This window comes from Camellia sinensis, chromosome 6 (genome assembly GCF_055761805.1).
Source record: "Camellia sinensis isolate YWXY chromosome 6, ASM5576180v1, whole genome shotgun sequence".
Lineage (NCBI taxonomy): Eukaryota > Viridiplantae > Streptophyta > Magnoliopsida > Ericales > Theaceae > Camellia > Camellia sinensis.
Window position 1 is genome coordinate 161,085,684 of NC_138966.1, and position 23,095 is coordinate 161,108,778.

At 37.3% G+C, this 23,095-nt stretch overlaps 1 protein-coding gene across 6 annotated transcripts; it reads left to right on the top strand.

Moving 5' to 3' along the window:
- Positions 1–291: 291 nt before the first annotated feature.
- LOC114317177 (uncharacterized) lies at positions 292–19,465 on the top strand. 6 transcript variants are annotated; one of them, XR_014333411.1, is made up of 8 exons: positions 292–517; positions 645–707; positions 6,113–6,395; positions 10,102–10,194; positions 10,280–10,372; positions 10,474–10,570; positions 10,650–11,065; positions 19,072–19,465. XR_014333411.1 is itself a non-coding variant. In XM_082875220.1 (8 exons), exons 1-7 carry the CDS (start codon positions 411–413, stop codon positions 10,934–10,936), a joined length of 1,023 nt encoding a protein of 340 aa, XP_082731346.1. In that variant the 5' UTR covers positions 292–410; the 3' UTR covers positions 10,937–10,976; positions 19,072–19,465. The 6 variants fall into 6 exon arrangements, 3 of the variants coding, with proteins under 3 accessions (XP_082731346.1, XP_082731347.1, XP_082731344.1); XR_014333412.1 differs by having other exon boundaries at positions 10,650–11,058; XM_082875220.1 differs by having other exon boundaries at positions 10,650–10,976.
- The last annotated feature ends 3,630 nt before the right edge of the window (positions 19,466–23,095 follow it).

Sequence of the window (23,095 nt, forward strand, 5' to 3'; positions counted from 1 at the left end):
ACTTAATTATATTCAATCCATAAGATTTCGTACGACACTATTGGTTTAAACTACTATGTAAATACATTTTGTATATGCCCACACAACAAAAACAAAAAAAAAATTCAAAATTGGAAACATCTGGAAAAAAAAATGAGTTGATAATATTGGAAACATCTGTAAAATTGTAATTGGAAACATCTGGTAAATTGTAAACATCTATAAAAATTTTAGCAACCAAAATTTGGTGGCAAATGTTAAAACGACCCCGTTTTGAATTTTATTTAAGTAAATGTTGATTCAATACTGACCAAACAGTTTTGTAGGGAACAAATTGCCCTATTTTAGCCGAGTGAATTTTTCAAACTCTTTATACAGTCACTCCCGTGCACCACTCCTCATACGCACCTCATCGTCGATTCTCCTGCTCGATGGCAGTCAACAAAGTCGCTCTTCCTCCGTCATCACAGTCGCTTGTGTCGATTTTTCGACCAAGCATCAGCGGCGCTTCGAGAAGTACTTGGGCCTCCATTGTTAGGTATGTATTTTTATCTCTCTCTTTCTCTCTCTCTCTCTCTCTCTCTCTCTCTCTCTCTCAATCTTTGTAGTTGTGTTCCATTACTCCTCTTACTCACATGGTTGCTCTCTCTTTTCGCACCTAACAGCACCACCATCACCATTTTTCTGCTACAACCAATTCGCCTATATTCAAACAACCCCGACATCAGGTATGGGTCCTCTCTCTCTCTCTGTCGCTCAATTTCTCTATTTTCCTTTGTTTTCCCTAATTGTCAAAACCAATTTTTTTGAAAACCCCTAATTTTAAAACCCTATTGAGTGAATGTTTGAAGGGATGGACTAAAATCATACTCTCCAGATAATGCAAAAAATGAAAACTTAAATATATATATATATATATATATATATATATATATATATATATTCTTGTTTGTTCTGTAAAAAAAATAGTTGCCATTGTGTTTAGGGTTCAAGTAATTTGTGGATTCTGTTGTTATTGTGTTTTTTTGGCTCCAATTGGGAATGCTTTGTTGAAGTGTTGATCACCATTTTGTTTTGAGGTTTGGGCCAGTGCTAACAATGTGTTCATGCTGGTTATGGCATGATTGCTACTGTCTTGGGGCTGGTTTGGTTATTGTATTTGTCTACTAATTTGTGGTGCTTCTATGGCAGCTTTGATGTTATTGGTTTAGGTCTTAATTATTGTTTGGTGCTTTTAGCTCGACTCTAAAACAGGGGCAACAAGGTTATAAGGTCTTAAGCAATGTAAAACATAACACCTTAGTCTGTATTGGCTGTGTCTCTGGCATACCTTTGTGTCATGATGCCTATGTAGATGTATATATCTATCATGACAACTTAAACAATTTTGAACAGGCTTCTTTTTATCTTTTTGGCTTTGCCAATATAGAGATTTTAGAGAGTATATGCTTCAAGTGATTGCTTTGAGTTCAGGGTGTTTTTCTGTTGCAAAGGAGCTGTGTATATTACAGCAGTTAGTTGGTTATTATGTCTTTAACATGTGTCATTGTCTTCAGATCAAGCAGCATAGACCAAAGCATTCAATGAAATAAAGCAAACAGTCCCCTAAAATGAGTTCCCAAAAACTTGAATTATCACTATTTCTAGTACCAAAAAACTTGACTTATCAACTCTTGTTTTAATTGCAAGTTAATCCAAACATATGTCCACATAGGCCGAAAAGAAATTTTTTCATACTTAAATGCACGCATGCGTATGTTGTTCACTTATTCTTCTTACTTATGTATTGATGTTTATGAATGAAGTTTCTTGCGGGTGTTATTTTTGGAGTCATAAGGTGCATTGATGTTTATGAATGAAGTTTCTTCATTTCTTTAGAACCATAGACATTCATAGGTCACTAAAATCATAGATTTCACCTAAACTACTTTATGAATTATGTTACCAGCATTGATAAAAACAATTAATTGTGAAAGTGACTACTTTATTGCAACTATTGTTGCTGCCCATTTGCTTGGCCTTTTTTAGGGCCATATTACCAGGCTATAAAACCACCAAATGAGCCCTTTTTTTCACGTAGAAAATAAACGTTTAGCATGTTTAGGGTAGTTTATTACACTTTCTCTACTATTTTCAAACCCTAATTAATGTAATGGTTGTCTTTAACCTTTCAAATGGCCCAAATAGACAAGGGTTGGATGACAATAAAAAATAGATTAAGCAATAGGGAGTATCAAAAAGGGGTGAATTCATTTATTGAATTTGCAAAGATAAATGTAGGCTTCGAGGATAAGATTCGGTGTCCATGTATCGATTGCTTGAACGACAAAATACATACAAGCCACGTGGTAAATATTCATTTGATTCAAAGAGAGATATCTATTTCTTACAAGACTTAGGTGCACCATGGGGAACTTGTTCCCGTGACTCAACCTCTCATACCAAATGAAGGTCACCATGTCATATATAGTGAAATTGTAGGGGAAGATCAGGATGTTGGGGATGATTTGCCTACTATGTTGGAAGAGGTTTGCAGGGGTTTTGCAATGGATGAGGAAGGGGACAAATTACCTGCTAGTTTTGAGAATGTGGAGGGGCGCAACTTTGATAAATTATTTGAAGATGCTCAACATAAACTATACTCGGACTGCACAAGTTTCACTGTGTTGTCATTTGTTATTAAGATGCTTCACATTAAGGTGTACAACAAGTGGAGCAATAACTCATTTGATATGGTTATGAGAGTTTTCAAGGCTACTCTACCCGAGTGTGATGAGACTGTTCCATGGACCATATATGCCACCAAAAAATTCTTACATGACTTGGGTTTGGGCTACGTTCCCATTCATGTGTGTAGGTATGACTGTGCATTATTTTGGAAGGAGAATGCAAATCTTCATAATTGCCCCAAGTGTAAAGAGCCTAGATACAAGTTGGACAACAAAAAGGGTAAGAAGATCCCTCATAAGATATTGAGGTACTTTCCGTTGACACCAAGATTGAAGAGATTGTATATGTCCAAGAAAACCGCTACATATATGAGATGGCACAAGGAGAAACGTGTGGATGATGGAATATTAAGGCATCCGGCTGATGCTGAGGCATGGAAAGAGTTTGATCGGCAACATCCTATGTTCGCCATGGATCCACAAAATGTAAGGCTAGGGCTCACCACCGATGGTTTCAATCCATTTGGAAATATGAGCACATCATACAGTTTGTGGCCCGTTATCCTAATGCCTTACAACCTTCCACCGTGGAAGTGTATGAAAGAGCCTTTCTCCATGATGTCATTGCTCATTCCTGGACGATCGGCACCTAGAAGAGATATTGATATTTACTTACAGCCATTAGTTGATGAGTTGAAGGAGTTATGGAGGGATGGGGTGCAAACTTATGATGCCAAAAATGAACAATCATTTAGAATGCATGCTGCAGTGATGTGAACCATCAAAGACTTCCCTGCATATGGTAACATGTCCGGGTGGACTACCAAAGGTTATTTGGCTTGTCCCACTTGTAACAAGGACGCATCATCACAAAGGTTAACAAGTAAAATAGGGTACATGGGTGCTCGTCGTTACTTGCCCGAGAATCACAGATGGTGAATGAGCAAGTTGTTTAACGGACAAAATGAGGTCAGGTGCAGACCTGTGGAGTTTTTAGGGGAGCAAATATTAGAGCAGATTGAGACTGGGACATACAAGCCATTTGGAAAACATCCAAATAACAGGAAAAGACAAAGGGACGAAAATCCAGTGTTCAATTGGACAAAAAGAAGCATTATGTTTGAGTTGCCTTACTGGAAGACGCTTAAGCTTCGACACAACCTTGATGTCATGTACATAGAGAAGAACATTTGTGACAATTTGATGGGGACACTATTAAATGTTGATGGGAAGAACAAGGACACAGAAAAAGCATGGATTGATTTGGAAAATTTAAAAATTAGGAAGGAGTTACACCTACAGAGGCGTGGAGATGGGTCATTTGTGATGCCGCCAGCTGTGTACACATTATCCACAAAAGAAAGACAAGGCTTTTGTGCTTTTTTGAAATCAATCAAGTATCCTGACGGTTATGCAGCAAACATCTCCAATTGCGTGAATGTTGATAGTGGCAAAATCTCAGTCCTCAAAAGTCATGATTGTCATGTGCTTATACAACGACTACTTCCGGTTGGGATGCGTGGGTATCTTAACAATGCAATTGGTGCAACTCTTTTTGAGTTAGGAAATTTCTTTCAACAATTGTGTTCAAAGACGTTGAAGGTGACAGATTTAGAGAAACTACAGGATCAAAGCGTACTCGTACTTTGCAAGCTTGAGAAGATTTTCCCTCCAGCTTTCTTTGATGTCATGGTTCACTTGGTTGTTCATTTGCCGTGCGAGGCTATACTTGGAGGGCCAGTGTAATATCAATGGATGTATCCAATTGAACGGTAATTATTTATGCTCTTACCATATCACGCTCATCAACCATTAATGGTAGTCCATATTGTTGTTTAGTATGGACGTAATAAAATTTTTCCCTCTTGTAGGCTACTTGGAATTCTAAAAGGATTTGCTGCCAATAAAGCTCATCCTGAAGGTTCAATTGCGGAGGCATACATTTCCAAAGAGTGTACAACTTTCAGCTCAATTCATCTTGATGGAATTGAAACAGTGTTTAATCGAGAAGAAAGGAATGATGACGGTGGTGACCACGGCTCAAGGTTAGCCTTCTTCTCTCAAAACGTTCGTCCATTTGGTCTAATCAGTAGGGCACCAGATGTGTCTGTCAACGAACGAGAGATTGCTCACTGGTTTGTCTTGTACAATAGCTTTGAAGTGGAGCAGTACGTAGAGTAAGTTTTCACAATATAAAGAATTTACAGAGCAAATTTAAGCTTGTCCAATTATTCGTAATTATCTCTCTTACTTATCTACTCTTCTTATTAACTAGGGAACACAAGAACATTTTGCAAAATGGAAGTACATGTGACACCACAAAGAGGCAACGAGATGAATTTCCTAAGTGGTTCAAAGAACGTGTAAGACATCTATTTATCAAACATTTGAGCACATTATGCTATAATCACCTTCAAGAAAGTAACATAACAAGTATTGCTTATGTAGACAAATCAGTTACGAAATCAAGGGTCGCCGGAAGCAACTGATGAATTGTGGTCGTTGGCGAACGGTCCTAGTGCAATAGTCAACACATATTCGGGATGTGTTTCTAATGGTGTTCAATTTCATACCATTGACCGTGATAACCGTCGTAAAACTCAAAACAATGGGTTGGTTGTAGAAGGGGAGCATGAGGGTCGTTCAATGCATTTCTACCGTTACTTGAGCAAAGTGTGGGAAATGACATATTTGTTTAGACATCAAGTTGTTTTGTATAAATGTGAATGGTATAACACCGGTAGCAAGAAGACTTGTCTCACGGATACACATGACCCCTTCATATTCTCAACTCAAGTAGAACATGTATTCTACGTTAATGATACCAACTTAGGTGGGAATTGGAAAGTTGTAGAACGATTCCACCATCGAGGAATCTGGAATGTGCCAGAGATGGATGGTGTACCTGATGATGTTCTCAATAGTGTGTTCCAACAAGACGAAATCACTGAGGTTGTAACAATTGTGGACAACAATGGTATGCAATTTGAAGATGGTGGCGATGAAAGGGTTTTGTGTAGAGATGATATTGAATGTGAAATTATTCCAAATACAATGGTTTTCCAATCTCGTAGTCAAACACAAGTCGAGGGTGTTGATGATGCTTTCATTTGTGATAGCGATGCAGATGACTTCGTTGAGGATGATGATGATCAAGAAGAAGACGAATTTGACATTGTTTAACTATGTAAAGCATGACGTAGAACCTTCATGTATTTATTTAGTACACACTGATTGTGGAGATACTACCATAGTTTTTGTTATTTATGTCGTCAATATCACTTGCAAATTTACATAGATGGATTAATATATATATGAAATTAAGATGCTTCATGGATGTTCATTTCTTACGTAAATGTTTGTTAATTATCAATCTTGATGTATATGTCTATGCGCATTAAAAATTTGTGCTTATCCATGTGCTCATTGTGCTCTTTGTCTTTTATTATGTTAAAATGTAACAGAATGGCTCCTGCGAAAAAGATGCGCCATATTCCTTTACCAAAGAGAGCATTAATTGAACCATACTCATCCCCGACCAATACACGTACACCTGCTCTTGAAGGTGTTGCAGCAGATGGATCTCAGTCTATTGCATCATCTCCGTCTGAAAGTAATGCATTGTCAAGATCTAAGACTGTTACACCATCTCCATCTAAAACTAACGCACGAGCTAATCCATTTATGCAATATCGATGGACTGTTGCTAATCCAGCGACAAAATGGGCTGTTGTACAAGCTGTCCGGGTATGATTCAATCGCTTTCATAGTGTGGATGATGGAAATAGTCCTATTTTCATTTGCATATAGGAGCTCATTTGTTTTCTTTGTTTTCTTTGTTAGTTATGAAAGCTTGAAAAAGTCTAATTACACATTCACATGCAAAGTGTTTAAAAGCAAAACCAACAGTCATGTCAAGCCTTAGTTAACATCTGCCAACAATATAATCATTCTGGACAAAACTATCGACACTCCAAAGTCCAAACCCCCAGCCAACTAATAGAACCAAATAATTGTCATGCCCAGCTCTGTCCACACCAGTTTGGCCAAAAAAAATTAGGATCTTTAACAGTTAAAACTTTCTCTGTCATATCAAAAATTAGGATCTTTAACCGTTAGAATTTTCGATATTTTATAATAGAAATTAATGTATCACATCTATAAGGGTAATAATAAAACTAAAAAGTATAAAATATGGAATTTAGGATTTGGTGGATTAACTCTCCCAAGTAATAAGATTTATTGTTAAGATACAAAAATATGCATAAAACTAATTAGGATACAAGTATGTAAAAATGTATTCACTATTAAATTGCCTTTAAAAGAAAAAAAAATAGAGCTTGCTGCTAATATATTGGAGAAGCTGCTCTTTAACTCCCATGAAGAAGGTTTTGATTGGATGAATGTTTTCCAATAAAATATGACAAACTCATATCTTTTTTGTCTTTTTTCTTTTTTCCCTTTTATAGCTCTAAGGCAAACTCATTGTCAGTAGCACACTTGGCTCAAATTGAATAACAGTTTAGTTATTGTTAAAGAACATTCTTTTTGTAGGAATTAGGAGCTTTGTAGGTGAATGCAACTAATCATTTTTTTGTGCCATCGCCTAGCTAGCTGTTTCTTTTGTTAGTTTTTGTTTGGTGTTGTGTTTTCAGTATTCTGTTACAGATTCTCTAGTGCCCTTGGCCCTCTTGGGTTTGTATTGGGTGCTCACTGGAGAATACCCAAAAAAAAAAAAAAAATACCAGCAGACTTGCCCTGACCTGTGTAGGTTGAGTGTGAGCGGAAAACAAGCGGGTTGGACTGGCTGCAGTTAAAAAATCTCAACCCATCATTACCCCGACTTGACATGCAATATATATTATGTACACACCCATCCACACAATCCTTATAACAGCCATAACTCTAGTCTACTTCAGAGATATATTCTCCTCTCATTTTTTCACTTCTCTCTAAAGTCCAACACCACAAGATGATTGATGCTCATCGTGCATCGAGTCACACGACCACCCTTCAAGGCCCTCCACCAACAACCAAATGAGCAAACATTCCAAGGCATGACCCTCTCTCTTTCTGAAATTTCTCTATCTCTCTGCCTCTGCATCTCACTCCCTTGCTCTTCCCTTACCACCCTTGAACCCCTTCCCCACTCTTCATCTCCCTTCTTACTGGACCTCTTCCCTCGTAGTCCTCCTCTCCACTGCATCTCCACCTTTTTCCTCATTCTTCTCAATCTAACTATGCGTATTATGTGACCTAGACCTACCCACACACAATCCTTAACCCAGCCATAACTCTCTCTCTCACACACACACACACACACACACACACACACACACATACACACACCTTTTAGACTATCCCTATTAATGTGAAATCAAATTAAGTTTTCTTAGATGATCTTGTTTCATTAGACATAACATGATCAGATGAAGATTAGTTTTCTTAATTTTTGTTTTTAACAGTCATATTAACTGTTCCTCAATATGTGTTTTTTCTTTTTTTCATTATGGATTAGTTTTCTTAATTTTTGTTTTTAATAGTCATATTAACTGTTATATGTTTTTTTTTTTTCATTATGGTTCTAGATGAATGAGTTCATTAAGGTTATGGTACTCCTTAAATGATAATGGCATCAAGGCTAGGGTTCATTTTTGGATTGCCAATTTATTTGATCAGTTATACACGGTCGGATTGCAAAAGCTTTTTAATTTTTTTCATCTTGCCATTTAGAAACTAAAACAATGAAGTTTTCACTTTTTAAGGAAATCACAAATCCATCACAAGTTCGCTTCCTCTTTTCAGGTTTTAATTATGTGTGCGTAGATTTTTTAATTTTTTTTCCTGAATTGTTTGTTTTATATATTTATCGGGGGAAATGTCCATATATAGAGATCACTACTGATTTATTTGAAAATATTATTAGTTAATAATAAGTCATTGTGAATATTGCAAACTCTATTATGCAGATATGATATTTTGGTATATTCGGCTAGTTTAATTTTCTTTACATGTCTTCTTAGTTTCCCCATTGCCTAATAAATCTATTCAGTTCTTCTCTTCTTCTTTTTTTCCTTTTTCGTTCTCTTTTTTGATTGTTTAGACTGGAAAATAAACTAAGAATTGTTATTATTTCCTAGTAACAATACTGCTAAGAAGTATTCTTCTCTTAGATATCTGTTTGTGAAGTTACAGACTATCATTTGCCTCTCATCTAGCCAGCTGACAGAACCCCCAGCCAGCTGATAGAACCAAATAATTGTCATGCCCAGCTCTATCCACACCAGTTTGGCAGAAAAAAATTAGGATCTTTAACAATTAAACTTTCTCTGTCATATCAACAAAATATGCACAGTGGCCTTCTCTTCAAACAGTAGATGAAACTCAGGCTATTTTCTTCCTTCTAATCTATCAATCAAGCAACATCTCACTTCCCCTTTAAAATTGGCTCTAATGTGCTATGCAGTTTCCTATGACCCAAATTTTTACTTATCTCATAAAAGGCAGTTAATTCACGAATTTCACATCTCTCTCTCTCTCTCTCTCTGTCTCTCTCTCTCTCTCATACACACACACAAAATAAAGGTCTTTCCATGCATCAATAACTTCTTGTAACCTGTTATTCTGCAAAGTGGTGACAGGGAAAATCATTATCATTTTACTATGTGATTCTATAAAGAGATATTATTAGAAAAGGTGATTCAACATCTTACCTATTATGGATTATTTTCAATTGCATCAGAGAATTCACTATTAGAAAAACTGTGAAACAAAACCAAGGCATAAAATGGCATGCAAATGAACATATTTAATGAAGGGACCTAAAGTTCATGCCCAATGTTGAACATATCGAGTAAAAAAATAGAGATAGAAAATAGTATCAAAAGAAACCAAGTAATGGGAAAACAACCACAAAAGGTATTGCATATCTAATGGGTAAAAAAGAGTATACATCTTGTTCAAGTGCAATGCGACGCTCATGAAAAGCTTGCTTCCTTCTCTCCAAGCTAGCCTGTAAAATAGCATTTCCTCTAGCCTAACACAGATGGTAGCCAAATTTTGTTTTTGCAATCCTGTGTCACAAGTCATTCTTTGTAATTTCAAGCCTTTGGATAGCCAGTCTACAAACAAGTCATCAAATCTATTTGTCAACAGATAGGTTTCTATATCTATATATACATATATACACACACACAAAAGGTATTGCACCATAGAGCAAAGCCATGACAATTAACTTGTGTTTAACATTAAAATAATATGGTCAGCAAATTCTTTCTTCACATATTGAACTATGAAAGCGGTGGATCATATATCATGGCAAGACTATAAGGAGTCTTCTCCCTCATTTAAACTAGTATAATGACACCATTTTAAGGTTTTCTCACTCTTGACATATTTTCAGCTTTTGACATTACATCAGTTAAGTTACTTATTTGGTTTGTATTGATTGTAGGATAAATTTGAGATTGGGGAGAATTACGAGGAGAATTCACTATCCCATCAAGTTGTGGAAAAGAAGTGTTACGTGTTACATAAAGATTGTAAGGTATGTTATGATTTAGTTATTAGTTAGTACTGTTATCATTGTTTAACTATATATGTAACAAATCCTTACAATATGGATTATGTAGCGTCGCTACGACACCGGCAAACTTAATAGGAGCAAACTATCCTACAATCACACTAGTGGGTCGCGATCTTTTCCGGCGGCGATGAGCATTATGGTGAGATGTGTGTCATTGATTTTATTAACTTTATCCACACTTATTTCATATGTTATCATATTAATGAAGGAGTGTTGATCTCGGTGTTTGGCATATCACAGGTGAAGGAAAACGATGGCTTGTTGCCAGATATTTGCGATTTCTACAAGGACACTCATCAGCACAAGAAGACAAAAGAATGGATTAATCCTATATGTGGTGATTTACATGCAAGTATTCCAATCATTTGGACACTTATAGTAACTACTGTGTTTGATTTATATTAACAATATTCCAGTGTCACAATTACAAGAGCAAATGACGATGGTACGGGATGAGTCTATCGAGTCTGGAACGCCCATGACAGAAGAGGATATATCAAGAGTGGTTCTTGGGAAGAATAAGGGATACTTGAGAGGTTTTGGGGTCAGACCAAAGCCCTCGTCCTGTGATTCTGGGTTGAATGCGGCATCACAAGCACACGAGGAGCACTTGAAAGGCTTACATCCGAGTTGGAGATACTGCATACAGAGCAGCAGAGTGACCGTGAGGAGCATCAAAAAAAGGAAGAGGAGCAACAAATAAAATATGCAGAGAATGCAAGACAACGTCAGGAGATGCAGAGGTAGATTTTTGAACTTCAAGGCATGTTGGCGCAAGTTTTGGAAATGCTTAATCCACCAAAGTCCCTACCATAGCTACTCATGGTAATGAGTAAGTGTGCTAAACCAGATTGCATTATATTTATGTTCAAAGTGAAGGCAAATAAACGTGTTCTGGGAATACTAGAGAACAAATTGTGACGCAAAAATGGGAAAATAGCCCATTCAAGGGAAAAATTGGAAATAGCACCGAAACAGCCTCAACATTGTAATGGTCACGTCAATGTACATTAAAAAAAAGGTGTGAGAGGAATCGGCACATCAATTGGACACATGGTTAAAGAGTTAGACAAAAAAATATGAGGAAAAAGGCGAAAATGGGTCATTTAGGGGCAACATAAACAAAAAAACCCCCAAACATCCTGGAGATCATCACGGTTAGCTCCAACTAGATTAAAGAAACTTGTGAGAGCAAGTGGTGTGTCGATAGGATGCACAGTTGGAAATGTAGACCAAAAAATGTGATAAAAAAGCAAAACTGGCCATTTAGGGGCAACTTAAACAAAAAAAAAACCCCCAAACATCCCACAAATCATCGTAATCACCTCCGCCTAGATTAAAGAAACTTGTGAGAGCAAGCGGTGTGTCGATAAGATGCACGGTTATAAATGTATACCAAAAAATGTGAGGAGAAAGGTGAAAACGGGCCATTTGGGGACAGCATAAAAAAAAAAAAAAAAAAAAAAAAAACCCCAAACATCCTGGAGATCATCACGGTCACCTCCAACTAGATTAAAGAAACTTGTGGGACCAAGCGGTGTGTCGATAGGACTAGGGTTGTGGATATATTTGATATTAATGCATGCATGCATGCTTAGGTTGTTAAGAGATGATCAACAAAATACTTTACATGCTGGATCAGAGTGATGTGCATCTTTGATATCCCAATATTTCTGATCCGGGGTTTCCTTTTTCAGCTGAGAAAGTGGAGTTCACAGTACCTCAACGTTGGTCTTTATGTTTCTTATGGCACAATCACTACATTTATTAATCATTTTAGTACAGCTCAACAGTAGATCAAAGGCAAACTTTGCATAACGGCCCAAATGAAAGACCTTAGGTGTTATTTGTTGATCAATGGAAATTATTCAGATTGTATTTGTGTTCAACCAGCAAGGATATATCCCAATTAGATTGAGACACCCTTCACAAATCCCATTGTAACAGCTCCAGTAGCACAAAGCAACAATTACAATTTATAACAGCATATGAGATAAAAACATATTAACCACAAGACCCATCAGCAACTTAGCATCAAACTCTTCGCAACCCTTGACTCCCAAAAACACTTTGCCTTACCTCAATGCAAAATAAGTAGCATCAAAAATATGAGTAGAAGGTAAGTGTTTTAATTTTTTGTCTGGTGTTTGTGGGTAATGTGCTTCTAATACAGAGAAGGGTTTGTTGTTTTGCTAGTTCCTGTGTTGATAAAAAGTGGTATTTTGCTGGTATTTGTCTCTGTGTTTCCCATGGCTAGGGATTTTTAGTCATCATGAAGGATCCCTTTTGTGTTTTGAATTGTTCTAATACCTTGGTGTTCCTTTCATCTTCTTTCTTGTAATGTTAGAATTGATATATATATATATATATATATATATGAATAGTGTATACCTTGGCTAGGCATTTGTTAATGTTTCCTTTACTAGGAAAGAAGATGATGTTAATGATGTTTAACTATTGTAAACTTGAACAATAGTTAGAATTGATATTGTGTGGGTGATTTTCCGACCACACTGCCCGCTTAGTAACCAGCTGGAGAGCACTGGCAGAATAGATGGCACCTGACTGACCTGCAACAGAAATATAAGAATCCCGCGGTGGTTTCGACCACCCGGGGGCACTCCGACGATCAAGTCAGTATATCTCTCAAAGATAAATCAAATACTAAACTCACAAGCTTGAGTATCAAAAACATACCTTAGACCCATGGGGGTGCCTCTCTTTTATAGCCAATACAATCCTAGTCCCAATAGGAGCCTGGCCCTAATGGACTTAGGATTATGCTAATCTGGGACTCCCAGTGGGATTAGGATAAACTCTCTAAGAGTCTTATCTTTACCCAAACTGAAGTCTTCTCCCAATCTAGGACTCTTGTCCATATCCAAGTTGAGTTCCCTCTTCATTCTAGGACACTTGTCCCTTATCCGCTTATCTCGGTTTCCGATATCTTCGGAGATAACCTCGGCCTTGCCGAGATCACCTCGGCATCACGACTAGGACACGTGGCACCTCGGCTGACACGTCGGCGTCACCTTGCCACGTGTTGGTATGCAGAAAATATATCCCCACAATTGCCCCCTAGGTTCTATTACCTCGGCATTCTGAGATGATGGAACCTACACTGTTCGTTCACCTGTGCCCCTCTGTCCGAGATCAAACTCGCCGACCTCAAAGTTCCCTGGACTTTACTGTCCACTGGTGTCAAGAGTCAAGTTTCATGCTTTCCAAGCTGCTTGAAATCGTACCTTCTAGCCGAGATTCTGGTTCCATTAATTCGTAAACTCCAAGAGTTTTGCAACTGCTCCACTCACACTCTCTGGTGAGTTCCCGATTTCCAGTCACCTATTTGACTTCGGCGATTTTCATATCGGCGTTCATTTCACTTTTGTAGGTTCATAAACTCTTACTTTTTTATTAAGCTCAATCTTTCATAACTCTTCTGATTTACTTTGAATCTGTTTATTTGCCATCTGTTGCCTTCTATTTTCAAGTTTTGAATTGTTTGAATGCCTGGCACTGTTCTTGTCATATCCGCTTTCTGTTGCTAGCATCGTGTCTGGGTCATTACTTTCTTGTTCTTCACATACGTACTTAGTGCCTGTGCACTTAACTTTATTCTTGAACTTTGTCGTCTTCTTTGACTATTTTTCTCTTTTCTCATTTAATCCTCTGGCTTCTTCTCTTTTTAGCTCTTTTGCTTAAATCCGTCATTTGTTCCAAGCTTTCAAGTTTTTGCAACTGTCTTCGTTTCTCTCTTCCGGTGAAGCTTTACGTCATTCTGTCATTGTCGTCAGCCTTCGGCAATTCTCATTCCGGCTTCCCTCTTTCTGGTAAGCCACTGTTCCTCCTGGTTTTATTTCTTGTTGCTTTCCAAGAAGCTCTGCTTCATTGTTTAATCACCATTGTTGTTTTACCCGTTATTTCCAAATCATCTTCTTGAATACACATTGTTCACACATCTGTTGATTTCTGCCACTGTTCTTGGCTTGACACACTTGTGCAATCTTTTTGTTTTGATTTCTTGATAGCTTCATCATCATTCTTGATTACGAATTACATTCATGTTTTTGTTTTTTGTGTCATTTTCCAGATTCTTGCTTTCAATCTTTGCCTTCAAACTCCGAGGTGCCAATCGCCAAGAAGAGCTTTGATCAAACTCTTCAGGAGGTCGATACTGAGCTCGTGGCCGAGAAGGCTGCTGAGAAGTTCTTTCCAACTGTCTTCTGGGGGTGAGACACAACCTACCGCTAATGCCGAGTAGTTTGCTTCCTTCTTGAAATTGATGCCGAGGTAGCGGTAGAGAAGCTCCTCCAACTGTCTGCCGAGGCTGAACCATTGTCATCCGTCGAAGCAGATTAGTCCGAGGTTCTTGCTTTCAGTCCCTAGTTCTTTAAGGTCTTCATTTTTGTACTTGCCAACCTTCTCAACTCTTAACAAGCTAGTTGGTCATCTCGGTTGATCATATCTCAGAAACGTCTTTCAGTGTTTATCTCGGCTATACCAAACTTGTAAATTGTTAGACTTCATAATCTTCGGTTAACTTATCTTGTAATTTGCTCAAAAATTTCAACAAGTGTTAACATTCTTTGTTAACATTCCTTACTCCTTAATTATCATTCATTCCCCCTACACCTTCTCCCTGCCCCCTAATGTGAACGCAAGTTGTACTTAGGATCACATTAGGGAAGTTGGCTTCGTGCTGTAGTCACAGACCTGATGTGTTCTTCTTTCGCCGATGTATTAAAACTTCTGGTATTTAATTCACCCCCTTTAGACCCTCTTTCTCTTGGCCTTTGCAAACTATCATCGCTGTTTCTTGAAGCATTTATTCCTTTCACAATTCTGGTCACCATTTCTGGCGTGCACTTAGTGGTTCTAATCAAAACGACATTTGACTCCGACGAATCTTTTGTCGACATTTAACTTTGTGCACTCTTTAACTTGTAAATTCGCTCAGAATTTCAACAAGTGTTAAGCATCATTTCGGTTTAACTTCGGTTAAGTATCATCTCAGTTTAACTTCAGTTAAACCTCACCTCAGTTTAACTTCGGTTAAACATCATCTCGGCTTAACTTCGGTTAAGCATCATCTCAGTTTTTGAAGTTTTTTCCTTTTTTTGTCGCTTGTACTCTTGTACCTTTTTGCTCTTTAGATAATGTAAACTCTGCATATGGCCGATGTGCCTCCTTGTTCTTCAATGCCTAATTCAACTTTCCTTCTCTGAATGAAGCGCTCTTCGTCGTCCTCCTAGACGAGGATTTTCTTCAGTGTCTTTTCACTCTTTTTGGCTGGCTCCTTGCCGACATCATCTAGTTCCTCTATGTCCTCGTTTTCAATCTCTGCCTTATCTAATTCTCAAATGCTGCTGGTGGATTTCATTGTTGCCATAGAGCAATTCTCTGTATGTAGTTGATCCCCTCTGACTTCTTCAATCCCATGTTCTATTGGGAACCACAGTAGTTGATGCAATGTTGAGGGAACTGCCCCCATTGCATGCAACCATGATCTTCCCAAGATTTGTAAGGAGATGGAGTGTCGATGATGGTGAATTCTGTTGTGATCTTTCTGGTGCCAGCCTGCACCTCCAAGCTTACTGCTCTCAGTGGCCATGTCGGCGTTCCATTGAACCCAACCATTGGGTCATTGGGTTGCTCCATATCGTCTAGATGAAGGCCGAGCTCCTTGTAATATCGGATATACATGATGTCACAAGAGCTTCCTTGGTCAATCAGGATGCATTTCACTTGGCACTCCCCAACCTGGAGGGATACTACCAAAGCATCATTATGCGGGTGCTGGACCATTTTGAGGTCGGCTTCGGTATAAGACATTACTGGTCCCAAGCATTCATCTGCCCGATGTCTCTTGTCCCCGACTTGGTAGACATGTTGCAGGTGCTTTCACCTTCTGAGTCTCCCCCCTAATTTCGTTCTCGTTGACCCTCGAGTGAATTACATTAATTACCCGAGGTCTTCCTGCCTGAGGTTGTTGTGCTGGGGAAGGCGGAGCTGCTGGCGCCCGAGGCAGTTTTGTCTGTTCTTCTTTTGTTCTGGCCTCATCGACGAGGTCCCTTCAGATTGCCTTGCCTCATCAGATCTTCTAAGTGAGCTTTTAGTATTCTGCAGACCTGAGTCATACGCCCGCCTTCAACATATACCTTTAACTGTGCAATCTCCTCGGGGTTACATACCTCGGGTATAATAGCTACAAAAACTTTTACTTCGGCAAGATACTGACCTGCAAACTTTTCATAAATTCTAACAAGTGCGAAACATATACTACTCAATGTTAGCTTTGCAAATTTTTTCTCAAGTTTCAACAAGTGTTTAAACGGTGATCTCGGTCTAGCCTACTTGTAAATTGCTACAAATTTCAACAAGGATTAACATAACAAGTGTTAAACAATAATCTATTTACGAATCTCAACAAGTGTGTAAATATACTTAGCTCTTTCCTCAACCTGTAAATTGCTGCAAATTTCAACAGATGATCACATGTCGGTTTAACATTATCTTGTAAATTGCTACAAATTTCAACAAGTGTTAAGCATCTTCTTTGGTTGGACCAACCTGTAGATTGCTACAAGTGTGCAAACTATAACCTCGGCTTCACTTTGTCTTGTAAATTGCTACAAATTTCAACAAGTGAAGAGAAACAGTAATCTCGGCTTAACTCCAACTTGTAAATTGCTACAAATTTCAACAAGTGAAGATAAGGAATCAGCTTAATTCCAACTTGTAAATTGCTACAAATTTCAACAAGTGGATTAAGGAATCAGCTTGACTCCAACTTGTAAATTGCTACAAATTTCAACAAGTGGAGACAAGGAATCAGCTTGACTCCAACTTGTAAATTGCTACAAATTTCAACAAGTGGAGACAAGGAATCAGCTTAATTCCAACTTGTAAATTGCTACAAATTTCAACAAGTGAATTAAGGAATAACCTCGGCTTAAGCTTCAACTAAGCATCATTGTCGGCTTAACTACGGTTAAGCATTATCTTCGGCTTAACTATGGTTAAGCATCATCGTCGGCTTAACTACGGTTAAGCATCATCTTCGGCTTAACTTCGATTAAGCATCATCTTCGGCTGAACTTCGGTTAAGCATTATCTTCGGCTTAACTACGGTTAAGCATCATCGTCGGCTTAACTTCAGTTAAGCATTATCTTCGGCTTAACTACGGTTAAGCATCATATTGGTTTAACCAACTTGTAAATTGCTACAAATTTCAACAAGTGGTAAACGCATTCTTCTTCTCTCTGCCCCTAGTGTGAACTTAAAATCCACTTGGGTTCTCATCATACATGTAGCTTCGACCTTGTCGCCGAGGTTTATTTCAAGCCGAGGTTGTCGACCTTGGTTTCTCTATTGACCTTACTTGGCTCCAACCTGAGTTTGATTTTGGGCCTCGCATCGGCGAGCCGTTTCTCTTTTCTTGTTCCGACGCCTTTGTTCCTGGCATGTCCTCCTCGGCCCTAGCATACTTCTCAATTCTGGCCAACTTTAGTCTGATCTTGTGTGTTTCCTTTTTATCTTCTGGGATCTGAGATCTGCTCATTGTGCTCTTCTCTTCTCGGAGTCAGGTGCCGAGTTCTTATCTTCTGGAATCTTGGATCTGCTCACTCAGGTTGAGCTCTTCTTTTCTCGGACCTACTCATCTAGGCTGAGATCATGTCTTCTGGGATTTGGGATCCAGGATCTAGGATCTGCTCACTTGGGTTGAGCTCTTCTATACTTGAATGTCATCTCCTTGGGAGCATTCATGCCCCCTGTCTTTGCATCCCTTCTGGAAGGGTCTTCGTTCCTCCGCAGGTATCTATCCCTCCATACCCGAAGGTCTTCTTTGTTGCTTCGATCTGTTGTCTTTGGTGCTTCACCTTCCTGGCCGGCTCCTTTCACTCCGTGACTCTGGTCACGAGTTTCTGTGTTGCTATTGTCGCATTCAACGTCGAGATCGATAGGTCTCCGACTTCCAGCAGGAGCGTTGTCTTTAATCTGATCTTTCTGTTCGTCATTGGCCATCTATTCTTCTTTCTTTCCCACAGACGGCGCCAAATTGTGTGGGTGATTTTCCGACCACACTGCCCGCTTAGTAACCAGCTGGAGAGCACTGGCAGAATAGATGGCACCTGACTGACCTGCAACAGAAATATAAGAATCCCGCGGTGGTTTCGACCACCCGGGGGCACTCCGACGATCAAGTCAGTATATCTCTCAAAGATAAATCAAATACTAAACTCACAAGCTTGAGTATCAAAAACATACCTTAGACCCATGGGGGTGCCTCTCTTTTATAGCCAATACAATCCTAGTCCCAATAGGAGCCTGGCCCTAATGGACTTAGGATTATGCTAATCTGGGACTCCCAGTGGGATTAGGATAAACTCTCTAAGAGTCTTATCTTTACCCAAACTGAAGTCTTCTCCCAATCTAGGACTCTTGTCCATATCCAAGTTGAGTTCCCTCTTCATTCTAGGACACTTGTCCCTTATCCGCTTATCTCGGTTTCCGATATCTTCGGAGATAACCTCGGCCTTGCCGAGATCACCTCGGCATCACGACTAGGACACGTGGCACCTCGGCTGACACGTCGGCGTCACCTTGCCACGTGTTGGTATGCAGAAAATATATCCCCACAGATATATATATATATATATATATATATGAATGATGTTTTATTTACAAAATGGTATTGATAGTCATTTAATTTGTTAATGTTTCCTTTACTTTCCACTGAAAAATTTTCATTTTTTGTCCAACTTTACAATAAAGTGATGTGCAAATATTTTCAACAAAAAGTTGCCTGACATTATTTCTCATTTTCTTTGGTACAGATGGATGATCTCATGCACGAAGCTAAATTGTACAGGACTAATTGGCACTATAAGCATTTTTGGAAGGATTATATATTTTTTGGATAGATGTATGTATGGAAAAGATTTGGGTGGACTAGTAGTTATATTTTTGGATAGACTAGTCGTTATATTTTTGGATGGATGTGTATGGAAAATATTTGGGTACATTACTAGTGTGTATATTTTTTGATGGATGCACATGGATAAAAATTTAAAACATAATAACAAGTAATTGTTATGTTTTAAATTGTTATGTTAGATGGATGTGACTTGGATGATTATATAGATTACAAGTGGATTTTTAATAGGAGGAATATGTAGTTTGAAATTACTTGTGAATGAAAACTTATAATAGTTGATGGCTTTCATTAAACAGGTTCAAGATTGGATGATTTATGCATTTTGTTGAATGTTTATGATTCAGTTGATTTGAATGATTCTTGCAAATTACATATTATATTGAATGGATTGGATGAATTATTATGAATTACAGGTTTATTTTGTTGGATGTTGGCAACCAAATTTTGAATTTGTTTTTTTGGTTTTGGCGACCAATTGATTAGTCGGGAAAGATAACTAATAGTTTTGCCAACTAAATAAGGTAGGTGAGAGGGTACATTTGGCGATTAAATAATTAGTCATTAAAATCATTAATTTTGGCGACCAAAACTTTTTGGTCATGGAATGTGTCATTTGCCGACCAAATTTTTTGGTCGTGGAATGTGACAATTGGCGACCACATTTTTGGGTCGCCAAAATGGGCCACAATTGCCGACCAAAGTTTTTGGTCGTGGAAAATGAATTACAATTGCCGACCAAACTTTTTGGTCGTTGAATGTCCAAATTGGCGACTAACATGTTTGGTCGGGAAAATATAATTTTTCGCGACTAAAGTGTTTTAACTGCTAAATGGATTAGTCGCAGTAATTATATATTTAGCGACCAAAAATTTAGTCGACAAATAGAACTTTTTCACAACTAAAGTGTTTTCATTACTAAATGGATTAGTCGGAGTAATTATATATTTAGTGACCAAAAATTTAGTCGGCAAATAAAACTTTTTTGCGACTAAAAAAATTTTTAGTTGCTAATTACTTTCCGCGACCCTCAATTGGCGACCAAAGTGGCGACCAAAGAAATTAGTCGCGGATAACTTTTGCCGACTAAAAATGGACTTTTACTGACCAAATTTTTAGTCGGCAAAAGTGCAAATTCGTGTAGTGATACGTAACATATGACACTAAACTATAATAGGAAGGGTCCTTTTTTTGAGTCTATTTTGAGGGGCCCTAAGCTATGGCCTGGTAGGCCTATGCCTAGTGTCACGGACTGGGCGCTTGTCATCCTCCCGAGAAGCCGGCTCCACGAGTGGTACTGCGTACCCCCGTGCATTATGCCCAAGGACCAACCCAGGAGATGCGATAGGGATCTACCCTGCCTGCCTTGCCGCTCACAAACTAATGCGCTTGCAAGGTGCTTGGTGTAGAACTCGCATCCCTAATGAGTCGGTTCGTGACACTAGGGTCGACCCTATGAAAAAAAACAAACCAATACCAATACCAAAGCAAAGTCTATAAGCTATTTTAATGCCATTAAATAGAAGAAATTACAAAACAAAGTTTTATTTCAAAAGCAAGCTAAGTAAATTTAAAAATTTGAAGTTTTAGTTTTCACTTTCATCAATTTCAACATTGAATAATATATCTTTCATTTCTGGCACATCAAGTAAAGGATTTGCAATATTTTCAAGTAAATAAGAACTCTCTAGTAAAGTAAACGTATTCTCGCCAATGTCACATAGCTTGGTGTACTCCCAATGTACCGTGAAGTACCCAACTACCAAAGAATGCATAAAAAGTACCTAGTATGTATTTCGAGTACCCGGTACAAATACAACCCTATCAGTATGAGTACCAATACCCGGTACGAGTACGGCTACACTTTCGGAGTACCCATGCTCCATAGGTGGTGTTCCTTTCTGGTTGATATGAATATGATACAAACTCTGGATATTGTTCTTCACATGTCTCCTATTTACTTTTTTTTGTTTGGTTCATGTTAGAATTCATTTGATCATTGCATGGTAGAGAATGTATTTGTTTAAGTAAGCATTAGAAAAATGGTAATCCCTCCGTTAAGTCATTTCTGCAATTTCATTGAATAACATGATTCCAATTTTGTAAATATATTTTTTGAATTTGTGCTTTTTATAAGCTATATCAAGCACAATTTGAAATATTTTCAATTCCATGGCTTTCTTGTGGAAGCATGGGTGACAATAATATTCTCAAAAAATTTGCTCAAGGTTTATGTTATCATTTCTTTGATTTAATTGGATAACGATTATTGAGTTTTAACTTTCGTTAATCATGCCACCTAATGGGGAGGGAGGTTTTATAGGTGATTTTGGGAGCAAATATGGTTGTCGCTTTATAGATGATCTACTCATTCTGTGAATTTGTCTCTTGTTTTTTCTTTGTAATTCTGTTGTAATTTTTACCGTAACAATAGAAGTCAAAGAAAGATAATCCAACAATTTAAGTTTAAAATTAAATCAAATATATTATATATATATATATATATATATCTATACTATATATTAAGTAAAAGGGGGTTTTTAACCCCGAGTCTTGTGGAAGTTCCAATCTCTAAATCTAAATTTCTTGATTTTTTGATTTAAAAAAAAAAAAACCTTAGCATTTATTAACTTCTCCCAACCCCCAAGTATTACCCTCATAATAACACTTTAATGCATTAAGAACAAGCATAAAAAAAATTCTTTGAAATGCAACACATATGAATTCCTTGAAACGTCCCAACATACATGATTACTATCCCTCATAATAACACTTTAATGCATTAAGAACAAGCACAAAAAAAATTTCTTGAAATGTCCAACACATATGATTATTATCAAAATATTAAACTTTAATATAATATAATAAAAAAAAAGATATTTAATTTCTTGAAAAGTCTAACACATATGATTATTATCAAAATATTAAACTTTAATATAATATAAAAAAGGAAAAAAAAAAGACATTTAAAAAAAAAGACATTTAAAAATTGCAATTCACATATATAAATAATTGTAAATATATTAACAAAAATGGGGTTTCTAAACCCCAAGCCTTGTGGGAGTTTCAATCTCTCAATCTTAATTTTTAAAATTTTTGATTTAAAAAAAAAAAAGAAACTCGGCGTTTATTGATTTGGTCAAAATCTCCTAATCAGCATTTATTAACTTTTTCCAATCCACATGCCTGCATTTATTGATTTGGTCAAAATCTCTGATTAGTAGTTAAAATCCCCTCATTTAAAGAATTATAGATACAGTCCGTGCATAGTTACTGCAGTAGCCTTTTTAATTTCTCCTGTACACTATGATTAGTGATAAAATTGTTAAATTATTTTTATAAAAAAAAAAATCTTTAAAAACATAATTTATATATTAAAAAAAATTAAAGCAAATATAAATATCTATAATTATTCCGTGCATAGCACGGGTGATAGGCTAGTACTATATATTAAGCAAAATGGGATTTTTAACCCCCAAGGCCTGTGGGAGCTCTAATATGTCAATCCTAATTTTCTAATTTTTTATTTTTTTAAAAAAAATTAGCCTCAGCATTTATTAACTTCTCTCAACCCATAAGACTTTTTGACTTCTCTTATAATTGTAGTACCTTTTCCAAAACAAATAATTTGTATATTAAAAAAAATTAAAACAAATATAAATATCTATCTCTAACTCACAAGTTTTGTGGGAATTTCAATATCTGAACCTCAATTTCTTAATTTTTTTTGACTTTTTTTGAAAAAAAAAACTTAACACTTATTAAATTCTTCCAAGTCTTTTTAACTTCTCCAATTCACACACTCTTTTTAACTTTTCACATATCTATTACAAACAGTGAGTCTCCTTTTTATTTTCTCCTTCTTGACTTCTCACTTCTACACTTTCAACTTCAGTGACCACGTATGCAAACAATAAGTCTTCTTT

Bases quoted from the DNA above. Each gene is read 5' to 3' on its own strand.
- LOC114317177 (XM_082875218.1), top strand. The intron at 4,826-4,923 runs GTAAGTTTTCAC...CTTATTAACTAG, and splicing joins GAAGTGGAGCAGTACGTAGA to GGAACACAAGAACATTTTGC. The intron at 5,012-5,096 runs GTAAGACATCTA...TTGCTTATGTAG, and splicing joins CTAAGTGGTTCAAAGAACGT to ACAAATCAGTTACGAAATCA.